Below are 11,836 nucleotides of genomic sequence, written 5' to 3' on the forward strand. Positions count from 1 at the left end.
TACTAAAAATAGAAAAATTAGCCGAGTATAGTGGCCTGCACCTGTAATCCAAACTACTTGGGAGGCTAAGGCAGGAGAATCTCTTGAGCCCAGGAGTTTGAGGTTGCTGTGAGCTAAGCTGACATCAGGGTACTCTAGCCCAGGTGATAGAGTGAGACTCTGTCTCAAAAAAAAAAAAAAAAAAAAAAAAGATTTGTGTCAAATTAGCTTATTTTGTTATAATGACTCTTAAGTATGTTCCAACATACACCCATCAAGAACAGATGCTTATATTTCTTATTCAACCATAAAATCAAAAGTTACTTCTAAATTAAAGGGAAAAAAACATTAAAGTTAACATTGTTAAAGGTATCAACACCACTGCCAGTGTGAATATTGTACTGATTGCTCAGATTCTGATTCTTAGGAGTTTGACGATGGTATTTCAGCATGCTATTTCCCCATTTTTCTAAGTCTCACTATCATAAAGTCTTAGTAGAAATATCATTTGGCCTTCACCAAATAGTCTGAAGTAGTTTGAAGGTCTCATTTATGTATTGTGCCCTCCTTTGTACTTTCCCCCTTTTCTCATGAAAATTAGCCTACTATAGGTTAACTGTAAAACTTAAATGAGAAAAATGCCAGGAAACACTTAGCAGTGCCTGCTGTAAAGTGTGCCCATCATAAATTTGTTTTCTGATCTTTTCCAACTCCTTGTATATCATATTAGGTTATTAAGTATGAAATGTCCAATTTCCTTAAGTACTAAGTTTGACAGTTGATATTTGTGACGTTTCCTTTTGACACTTCTTGTTTTATTTTTATTGTGAAGCTGCATCCTCAGTCTTTCAAACCCACAGTTTGGCTTGCAATTATCTTTCAAATTTTTTGTAGAGTAATTTTTGTGAAGCCATGGATATGTCAAAAATTTGTATTATCGTCAAATATGAGTTCCGTCGTGGAACCAATACAGCACAGATAGCTCTAAATATCAACGAAGTGTTTGGGAAGAATGTGGCTATGAATGCACAGTTCGTCAATGGTTTGAGAAGTTCCATTCTGGTTATTTTAATCTTGAAAATGAGCCACATGGGCGACCTGAGACCAAGGTGGATGATGGTGAGCTGAAAGCTGTAGTGAAGTGAATCCATCTCAACCTATGTGTGAATTAGCAGCAAGGTTTCACGTTACTTTTCCAACAATATTGGACCATTTGAAACAAATTGGCAAGGTAAAGAAGTTGTATAGATGGGTACCGCGTGAGTTAAAGAGCATCAGAGGAGAAATCATCTCAAAGCTTGTCTTTCTTTGCTGTCACAATATAAAGGTGAACCATTTCTACACAGTATTGTTATGTGTGATGAAAAATGGATTCTTTTTGACAATCGCAAGCATTTGACACAATGGTTGGATAAAGATGAAGTGCTGAAATAGTCCAAAACTAAATATTCATCAAAAAAAGCTAATGGTGGCCGGGCGTGGTGGCTCACGCCTGTAATCCTAGCACTCTGGGAGGCCGAGGCGGGTGGATCGCTCAAGGTCAGGAGTTCGAGACCAGCCTGAGCAAGAGCGAGACCCTGTCTCTACTAAAAAATAGAAAGAAATGATCTGGACAACTAAAAATATATATAGAGAGAAAAAATTAGACGGGCATCGTGGCGCATGCCTGTAGTCCCAGCTACTCGGGAGGCTTGAGGCAGAAGGATCGCTTGAGCCCAGGAGTTTGAGGTTGCTGTGAGCTAGGCTGACGCCACGGCACTCTAGCCTGGGCAACACAGTGAGACTCTGTCTCAAAAAAAAAAAAAAAAGCTAATGGTGTCTGTTTGGTGGTCCAGTGCTGGTATTATCCACTATAGCTTCATGAATCCTGGTCAATCCAATACAGCGGATATCTGCTGCATCCAACTGGACAAAATGATGAGGATACTTGCAATTAAGCAGCTGAGATTGGCCAATAGAGACAGGCCAATCCTCTTGCAAAACAACACTCAATCACACGTCACAGAAACAACACTGCTCAAACTATAGGGGCTAGACTTGTAAACTCTCTGTCATCCATCGTATTCACCAGACCTTGCTCCAACTGACTACCACTTCTTCCAGGCTTTGGACCACTTCTTGCAAGGAAAAATATTCAATTCCCAACAAGCTGTGGAAAACATCTTTTGAGATTTCATCGCCACTTGCTCTCCAGGCTTCTTTGCTGCTGGTACTGTTAAGATGGCAAAACTGTGCCAATAGATTAGGCACATATTTTGATTAATTGTACTACTTCTTGTTTGAGATATAATAAGCTAAACTTTTGATTCTAAATTAGGCATTTCATATTTAATGACCTGATATTTCTAATATTGAAACTATTATTTTATCTTAATTACCTTTGGCACTAGAAAAAGCATTTAGCCACGCTATAACAATTAAGACACTTATAATCACCAAACTCATGTTTAGCATTTAAAAACAAGGATAATGATTTCAATATCCTGCTCTCCTCTTAGTTTTTTAAAGTTTTACCATTAGTTTTATTGTTATAGTATGATATATGAGAGTATATATTAACACTGCAGGCCTACCAGTTGTGAGTTATGTTTAAAGTGCTCAAAGAGAAAAGTCAAGTTCTAACTGGGTATACTTTCAAACTGGTATTCTTTTCAGAAATATCTTTAATTCTACTGAATTGTAATTCTTTCTTCAAATATAATTTTAATATTATTTTATGTAAATTATAATACTTCATGATTTTTACAAAAAATAATTCTTTTCTGCATTGCTTTTAGGTGAAGCTGTGGTATGATAAAGTGGGACACCAATTAATTGTAAATGTTCTGCAAGCAACAGATCTACCCTCTAGAGTAGATGGGCGTCCCAGGAATCCTTATGTAAAAATGTATTTTCTTCCAGATAGAAGGTACTGAATAATATTAGAAAAAATATGCTAAAATCTATACTAATAGAAAAGGTAGCATTTCCTCTTTTGGTATATGTTTTGAAAATGTGATAGATAACTCTCTCTGAGGATGATAGATAACTCTGTCTGAGGAATAAACTACATTGTACCTGAAAAAAAATCCCTCAAGTCATGTGTTTATTTGAAATTAACCTGCCAATTTAAAAAATGTCCTTGTTTATACATATATTAATCTTTGATAGTGACACGTTTATAATATATCTTTGTGTGTGTCATTATCTTAACTACTGCTTATATTGTAAATGAAATTAGAATATTATTATAGTCTTTTAGACTTTTAAAAAGTTATAAATTAAAAATGGTAAAAATACCAGTGGCGATATTACATCTAACCACAGTAGATGGCAGCATATACTTGTTTTTGCTTTCTTATTTACAAAACATACTTATTTTTCAGTGATAAAAGTAAAAGGAGGACAAAAACAGTAAAGAAAGTACTAGAACCAAAATGGAATCAAACTTTTGTCTATTCACATGTACATCGTAGAGATTTTAGAGAACGAATGTTAGAAATAACTGTATGGGATCAACCAAGAGTGCAAGAAGAAGAAAGTGAATTTCTTGGAGAGGTGATGTATATTGTAAAGATTCAGTTCAAATACTTAATGAAGTTCTTGTGATATTTATTAATTATGATTACTTTTATGTTACATTTTGGTAAAGGTACTTGACTTATTTGAGAATTACCCTTTCAGATCCTCATAGAGTTGGAGACAGCACTTTTAGATGATGAACCGCATTGGTATAAACTTCAAACACATGATGAATCTTCACTACCTCTGCCTCAGCCATCACCTTTCATGCCAAGGCGACACATTCATGGAGAAAGTTCTAGCAAAAAACTACAAAGTAGGTTAAGGTCTTTTTAGTTACCAGAAAGTAATTATGTTGTAATGATGAAATTCAAGATCAACATTCAAGATGTTTTTTCAGATGTTTTATTAGAGATCAAAGTATTAGAAAATTATTCATCTATATAAAGAAATTCAGCATAATTATTTTCTCCATTTCATGATGAAAATAATATAATAGAGTAATTTCAGAGTTGAAAGCTGAAAATCTCTGAATTATAATTCTTGCACAAGACTGGTTGAGTTGTTGATTGCGTAACTGACAGAATAATTTCCAACGTTATTGATGGGTTGCTGCATGTAGGGTGTTAATAACTTTATAGGTCATGGGTATTTTTAGTATTATTTACAAGACATATGCTTAAAACATTAGAAAGTATGTTTGTTGTTATTTATCCAGTGATTGGGAAAAAATATTTTTCTGTACATAGCCATATTTTTGAGTTATAATTAAATCTCTAATTTAACAACTGAAACTTAGAGGCCTCATTTTAGTAATCTGGAACCAAATTTTTTTTTCTCATATAATTGGATATTTCATGTTAGTGATTCTCTGATCAATCGTTTCCTCAAAATTAATGTTTAATGAAGTATAATGACTAATTTTGGAAGCTAAACATAAATATTTTATAAAAGGCTCTGATGCCCTTTCCATAATATGGGCCCAGTAGAACTCCAGCCAAGAAAGGTCTTTTTGAACCTTTTCACTCAGCCTCATCCTCTCGGAACTGCAGAGGACACTTAATTGTATAGAAAATATTGTATTATATACACTTTGCTATAGGCTTTTAATATGATATTTTAATTGAAGAATAATCTGAAATGTCAAAATCTTATTCTATAAAGTCTCTTTGTTATGTTTTTAGTGTAATGTTATAAGGAGAAAATACTGAGAAAATGTTATCCTTAGAGAACAAATGTTTCTTTAAAAAATAGCTCTGTGTTGACTTCGTATTATTCTTGTTCAAAAGTATTCAGTAGTAATGTAATTAGCTTTTTTAAAAATTTGACCATGTCCTTTACATTTGATAAACCAACCAGACACAGAGGTATCTGTTTGCCTTACTGTTGTGCAGGATCTCAGCGAATCAGTGATAGTGACATCTCAGATTATGAGGTTGATGATGGTATTGGAGTAGTTCCTCCAGGTGCGTGGGTGAAGAGCATGGCCCTGCTTCCCTGTGCTGCTTTGCTTGTTTTCACTGTCAACTTCCAGACTTCTCACGGATACTAAACTGAAGATTTATAGCACAGAGAAATCAGTATTATATTATTCCATGGTGACTTGCGTTTCAAATTGCTAAGAAAGCTTTAAATGGAGTCGTCTTTATTAATTAGCCTCCCCACTTATTTGATTTAGTCAGATTCTTCCTTAGAAGTATGGCTAGTTAGATGAAACAAATCATTATTTCACAATGCTCTGCGCATAAGTGAAAATACGAATTTGATTTTGAAAGGATATGGTTAATTTTATTAAATAAAAATTCTGTTCTCCTGTGTTTTATCTTGTATTTCTATGATTTTTCTTCCTTCACTTCTGATAATAATGTAGCCTTCCATGGAATATACTGAGAAAGATGCATGGCAGGGTTTAAAATTGCATGTGGCATGGCTATAACTTTTAATGCTTTTTGTGATGTGTTCACCGCTAATTATACCTAGAATGTGTGTGTAGTTTAAAAATAAGAAAATGCTTTAGAAAGATTTAGTATTCTCTTAAAGTCAACATCTATTTGTAATTGTGTAAGTTAATAAAGTTTTATGACGTCATGCAGTTTAAATCTGTTTCTCATCTGACTTTTGCCAGGAAAATGTGTAAAATCAAATATTAAAAGCTTACTTTCTTGGCACTAATCCTATACTATTTTCTTGATTTACTAATGAAAAGATTGTAAATATTCAAATAAGAAGAAATTAAAGAGACAATCCTTGGACGTACAAATATGAATTACTACAGGCAATTCTTCAAGACAATGTTGACAAGTTTCCCCTTAATTTTTGTAATTTCTCAGATGGAAAGCCCCCATTTGAGGGCAGTGGTTTTGGTAAAATTGATAGATTCCACACCACTGATTAAGTTCACAATTTGGAGAGATGCATGCAACTTTATTAAAACTGGGAGAAAATTATGGAGAGTTCTCTAAAATCAGGCTTTATTTGCTCCCTTTAATTCAAAGAAAATATTCAGAGTTCCTGGTCGTATACGCCCTAAAGAAGCTGAAAAGCTCAACTCAAAATGTTCTACCTAGCACTGCTAAATTTTAAACTTTCTAATACTTGACATTTTTAGAGCATAGAATTCTAAGATTTGTTTGATATATTTATAATCTTTTCCACTTAGGGAAATATAGCAGTTTCTGAAAGCAGTCAAGACAACCAGAGCTACATTTCATTAACTTCATAGTCATAACATTATTGTTATTTAAAATAAATAATTTTAGCTGCTTAAGAATAAAAATAATCATATGCAGAATGCCCTCATGTTAGGTGAGGCATCTGGCAACCTCAAATTTTCAGAGCATTATTGCAATTCAGAAAATGGGAAAAAAATTCTAATTCTGCCTCAATTAAAAAATTGAGATGAGCCTAAAATTGTTCCATCCCATTTATGGGTTTGAAGGTAGATTACATGTTGTCAATAATAAATTAAACACATGAAGAAAGCCAAATTATTGTAAAAAGCAAAGAAATATAAATGCATATTTATTTGGGATCATTTAGTATAGAGTTAAATGTTAAAACTTTGAATATTATAACATATAAATGACATTCAAAATGACTTTGAGTCACCAAAATAATATACATTGCCTTCAGTATACTCTCTTTATAAATTCAGAACTTACTAGTGAATTCTAGAAAAGTTACATTAAAAGTTGTTAATATATAAAAAGTTTTAGGATATCACTTATTTCCCTAAAGTCCCTTCTTAGTAATAGGATAAAAGAGGAATTAATTTCTATATAAGTACAAAACACCCAAGAAAAAAATTACACACTTTTGACAGAAAGATGCCAAAATTCTCTAAAATGTATTTCATAATATTTGATTACACAAAATCTACTCACATACCTTAAATATTCATTGAAATCTTGAAATAGTGCTCTCAAGTCAATATTTGCCTTCCATAATTATTGTATAATTGGTACCAAATGATAATTTAAAATGTGTAAATAATTCAAACCTTGGATAAATTATCTTTAAAAACAGCCTTTTTTAATAATTAACTACATAGCATATTCACTAGCTGTTAATTTAGTTGGTCTCTTTTTGGTCTTAAGAAAAGCTTTTTATACACAAAACAAAATAATAATTTAATTGCTATTTTTTGATAATAGACAAAAAATTAAAGTATATGAAAGTATAAATTATGTAATTTATGGTTATTAAACTGATGTTTTCACAGAGTGACAAAATGGTTGAGCTTCTTTGGTCTCAGCATTGTCAAATTGCATTTGGTGAAATGTTTAAAGGCATTTCTCATACATTAAACTTAGTCATTAATTCACAACAAATTAACTGCTGGGGAATATTAGCTTGCCTTTAATTTAAGTGATGTTTCATGGCATATTTTTAAAATAATGCAAGAGTTATGAAGTAAAAAATGAACAACAGTTTTTGCTGCTCAGTTAAAGTTTTCATGGTTTGTTCATACTTTATGTAGTTGAAGATATAATTATATTTTTCTTTAGCCACATAATTTTCTATTTTTCTTGCAATAATAGAAAACAACAGCCTTTGTGAAAAAATTTTAAACTCTAAACTATTATGGTTTTAAGATTACTGTTTTATCTTAATCAAATCAGAGATGATATAAATCTTTTTACTTCAAGGAAGAAGTGGCTGTTAGAATTTATTTTTAATTGCAATTATGTTAACTGTATTAATTGTGCTAATAATTAGCATAATTATGGAATAGTTTCAGACGATTGCTTCATTAGGAGGGTTAATTTTCTCCACATTATTGTCATAGTCATGTCCATTCATACACTATATACATTTGAAAATTGCAGTATTATCTGTGGTTTGCACAATTCATGGTCAATATTATAAGGGTGAAGTTCTGCTACTCTTTTTTTTTAATTAAAACTGGTGTGATATTTTTATTTTCTTCATTAAAATTGATATGATATAATTTTTATTTTCTTATTAATGAGACCATCAGCAGTTCAACTAAAATAATTTTTCCTTCAGTAGAAAAATTCAAATAAAGAACTTATTTAAGTTTAAAGAGCCACCAAATTTCTAAGCATTGACTTGCACGTTAGCTTTAGTTCACTGTTAAGTGCTTGACTTGTGTTATTGAAAAGTCACTAACTCATTCATTCTGTAAATTACTATAGTATACTACTCCATCATAATGTCTGAGGCATCAACAGTCATATTCATGTTTGGTATCTCCATAGTACCTTTGAGCCAAACTGTAAACTGTTCTTATGCATGTATATGTTACACTCTGTGTACGTATACTTAATACTTTGAAGATCGGGCTAATAATACTGATTGCATGACATTTATTCTTAAGAGGTCGATGGCTGCTTTAATATAATTTGATATCTCCACATTAGTGCTTCCATTATAGGAGCATACTAACTAAGTTTTTTCTGTGTGTACTCTCACCAGTAGGCTATAGGTCTAGTGCTAGAGAAAGTAAATCTACAACATTAACTGTGCCAGAACAGCAAAGAACAACTCATCACCGCTCACGTTCAGTATCTCCTCATCGCGGCGATGATCAGGGAAGGCCGCGTTCACGTTTACCAAATGTGCCATTACAGAGGTAGGCTTTAAAATGGGCTCAGTGTCCCTGACAGTACATTTTTATTCTAATACCATGTAAATTGCTGCGAGACTCTAACTGAAATGAAATCATGGTTTGGTCAATCAAATTATTTTTTCAGAATCATTTGTAGGCAAAATGCTTTTTTAGTCTACCCAATTCATGCAACAATCTATTCTTTAATCTCAAGAAATTCCCCACAAAGTGGAGAAGTTTATGTCCCAAGCATAGTTTTTGAGTAATTGTCTTGTATTCTATTTGCTAGTTTTCTCCTTTGTTACGATAAGTTGTATGGTAATGAATGAGAACTGTGGAGAGAAATGACCAAGATGATAAGGTTAAGAGGCAGAATGGATTTTTAGGAGGTTTAGGATTATCTATTTGAAGCACTTTAAATGTTACAAAATGTAAATAAAACATACAGTGTTCTATTTCATTTTATTCTGGAATACACTTCTGAAATTATAATTAAATATGCAGATGAAAACTGTCCTTTTTTGACAGAGATGCAAAGGAAGGTTGGAGAAATGTGGTATAGGCAAAACACTCATAGAGAATAAATACACTTAATTCATTGATAAAATAAGTTTTGGCTAGGATGCCAACACTTTTCAAGCAATGTCCATTTGAAGGTTACCATAAATTCCTTCCCTTTAGTTTGTCTACCTGTTTTGGGAAGATGATACACTTTGACACACATAAATTGTTGTAATCATTTTAGGAGTTTAGATGAAATTCATCCAACAAGAAGGTCACGTTCTCCAACCAGACACCATGATGCCTCCCGAACTCCAGTTGATCATAGATCCAGAGATGTGGATAGTCATTATTTATCAGAACAAGACAGGTACTTGTCCAAATTATGATCTCAACATTATGAATTTTTTCCTGTTTATTCTGTTTTGATATATATGGATATTGTGGCATAGTACATTAGAAAGTGAAAGTATTTCATCACTGCACACTGAACTTCTGTCAAGGAACAATTATTAAAATATTCTAGTAGGAATGTAATTCTAGGAAATATTTGGCTAATATTATATTGTTATAAATATTTTTTTACAAAATCAAAATTTGCATTTAGCCAGTTTTAAAGGTATAGCTTGTTGTTGACTTAGATAGTGACCTAAATTATAGAAGGGAGTCTATCTAAGCAATTATCAAATATTTTATCTTTTGCGGGTCACAGTGTTTGGGATGTTATTTATGTAATTATAAAAATTATGTTCTGTATTTAATTAAAAACATTTTGGATACGGGTCATATGAAAGACAGTTAATATTTGCAGAGTTTCTGCAATAAGAACTGCAATAATAATATACTAATGCTTCTGTTCTATACCTCTTTTTTCATAAAACCTCTTTCCGTAAAATGTTCATGAAATATAAAATATTGAGATGGATACTTTCTTGTGTGTATATGTGCTTTAGTTCTGCATTTATTTATGAACAAATATTTTATGGAAATAATTACTATAAATCTATGTTATGAACCTGTTATTCTACATGCCCACAGACTTTCTTCTCAACATAATCATATATCTGTACAATTAGTCTGACCACATGTTCAGGATCTGATTTAAGGTTTTATAATACCTTGTTGAATATTCTCTTCTGGCTTTTGAAGTGGAGAAACTTTTGGTGAGGAGTAGGGGACTGATAGTAGTGCTGAGTGATTTTTCACCATGGAGTCAAGGACACAGGACCTAAATAGATTTTCTTGCCTTTCTATGGGAAGCAGGGCCATGACCTTCAAGAGTGGAATCACAGTGGGTACCAGGACAGGGAACTGCTCTGAGGAATAGGATTCCAGATTGCTCAGCTTGCGTTTGGTTGAGCAAGGGCCACTTTTGTCAACATTCATGGGGCCACCGTGAATTTAGGTGAGGAGGGAAAGCAAAGGGCTTCCTGACCAGGCCAATCAATATAGTGAAATTAATTTGCATATAGAAAAAGTATCAGTATTAAAATAAATAATTCTAATCAAGTATACTCTTAGTTGGTTAATAAGAAACATGATATTGCATTTTCAGTGGCTATAAAAGCCAAGAAAATTATCATGTTTTAAGTCGCTAAAAAGAGATTAAAAACTTTTAGGGTTCCCATCAGTATCAGAAAGGCCAAATTTATAGTATGTTTTTAAAATACTCAAATGTCTATAATTGGAAATAGATTTCTCTATCTTATTTGGGGAAGGTTTATTTTTGTTTTGTTTTAATATTCTATAAAATCATTTTGAAATACAATAGCAAATCAGCAACAGCTAGGACTTCTACCATAATGTTTGTATTTTATTGTTTAAATTTTTTAAATGCTGTCATGTTTATTTTTGTTTAACCTCTCAAGCAAATATGCTAGTGCAGACAATCTGGTTTCTTCCCTTTTCATGTTTTCATTGGCATACCATTGGCATAACCCATGTGTCATAATTTATCTGTTTCACTCACCACCCATCCTGTTTGTGCAGTGAGCTTCTTATGCTGCCCAGAGCAAAACGAGGACGAAGTGCAGAATGCCTACATACTACCAGGTAAATACAGGGATTTGGTTATGGTAACTTGTGTGTGATGACTCTCTTTCCATTCTACTATTCTTCCGTCTCTCCCTCAGTAGTATTATTACAAATAGGTAAAATAAACTCCCCAAGTATTCAAAATTTGTTTTGTTTAGTTGGAGGTTATGGAAAAGTTTCCAAATATATTTCAGTTCTGATCCAACAGATACTTTGTCATCTGTACATTGAAAACCCAGAGACTGATGGGCCTCTGTGGAACTGTTTTCATAGTCCTAAAACTGAGGAACCAATTTCTGCAATTAAAATTCTGAATTCTCACTGTGAGCACACCCAACCTCCTGTCTAGTCACATTCCTGTCTAGTCACAAGAGGTCTGATCTTCTGTGTATGGCATTGTTATTGTTTTCATGATTGTCATTTTGATGTTTTATCCTTTTTTATTTCTTTTTGGAATCCACTGTTGTTTATATTCTGTTCACTTTTAGTAACATCTTTGCCAGTTCATTTTTAATGACTGAGTCTCAGCTTCCTTCTTTATAAAGAATGAGGATGTTTGACCTATTAATTTCTTAACTGCCCCAACCCCACCAGTTCAGAAATACTGCAGTACAAATTTCCTCATAAAGGCATGTGACAAGATGACAGCTCTTTATAAGGGAAGAGAAAAGATACATAATTTTCACCTCTAAATTGGAGCTTAGAGCCTGGTGCTTTATGTTAGTCTCATTACATTTTGAATTTTATATC

At 32.7% G+C, this 11,836-nt stretch overlaps 1 protein-coding gene across 6 annotated transcripts in view; it reads left to right on the forward strand.

The window, feature by feature from the left end:
- Positions 1-11,836, forward strand: part of RIMS1 (regulating synaptic membrane exocytosis 1) — a 482,695-nt gene that overhangs the window by 324,863 nt on the left and 145,996 nt on the right. For 4 of the 6 annotated variants that reach the window (XM_012646050.1, XM_012646053.1, XM_012646055.1 and 1 more), the window contains 7 exons: positions 2,757-2,887; positions 3,345-3,516; positions 3,643-3,796; positions 4,875-4,946; positions 8,419-8,575; positions 9,297-9,422; positions 11,042-11,104. In XM_012646050.1, coding sequence (XP_012501504.1) covers positions 2,757-2,887; positions 3,345-3,516; positions 3,643-3,796; positions 4,875-4,946; positions 8,419-8,575; positions 9,297-9,422; positions 11,042-11,104 — 875 coding nt within the window. The remainder of the gene's footprint in view (positions 1-2,756; positions 2,888-3,344; positions 3,517-3,642; positions 3,797-4,874; positions 4,947-8,418; positions 8,576-9,296; positions 9,423-11,041; positions 11,105-11,836) is intronic. The other 2 variants (XM_012646052.1, XM_012646051.1) reach the window with 2 other exon arrangements.

This window comes from Propithecus coquereli, unplaced genomic scaffold, assembly GCF_000956105.1.
Source record: "Propithecus coquereli isolate 6110/MARCELLA unplaced genomic scaffold, Pcoq_1.0 Scaffold24, whole genome shotgun sequence".
In the NCBI taxonomy this organism is placed as follows: domain Eukaryota; kingdom Metazoa; phylum Chordata; class Mammalia; order Primates; family Indriidae; genus Propithecus; species Propithecus coquereli.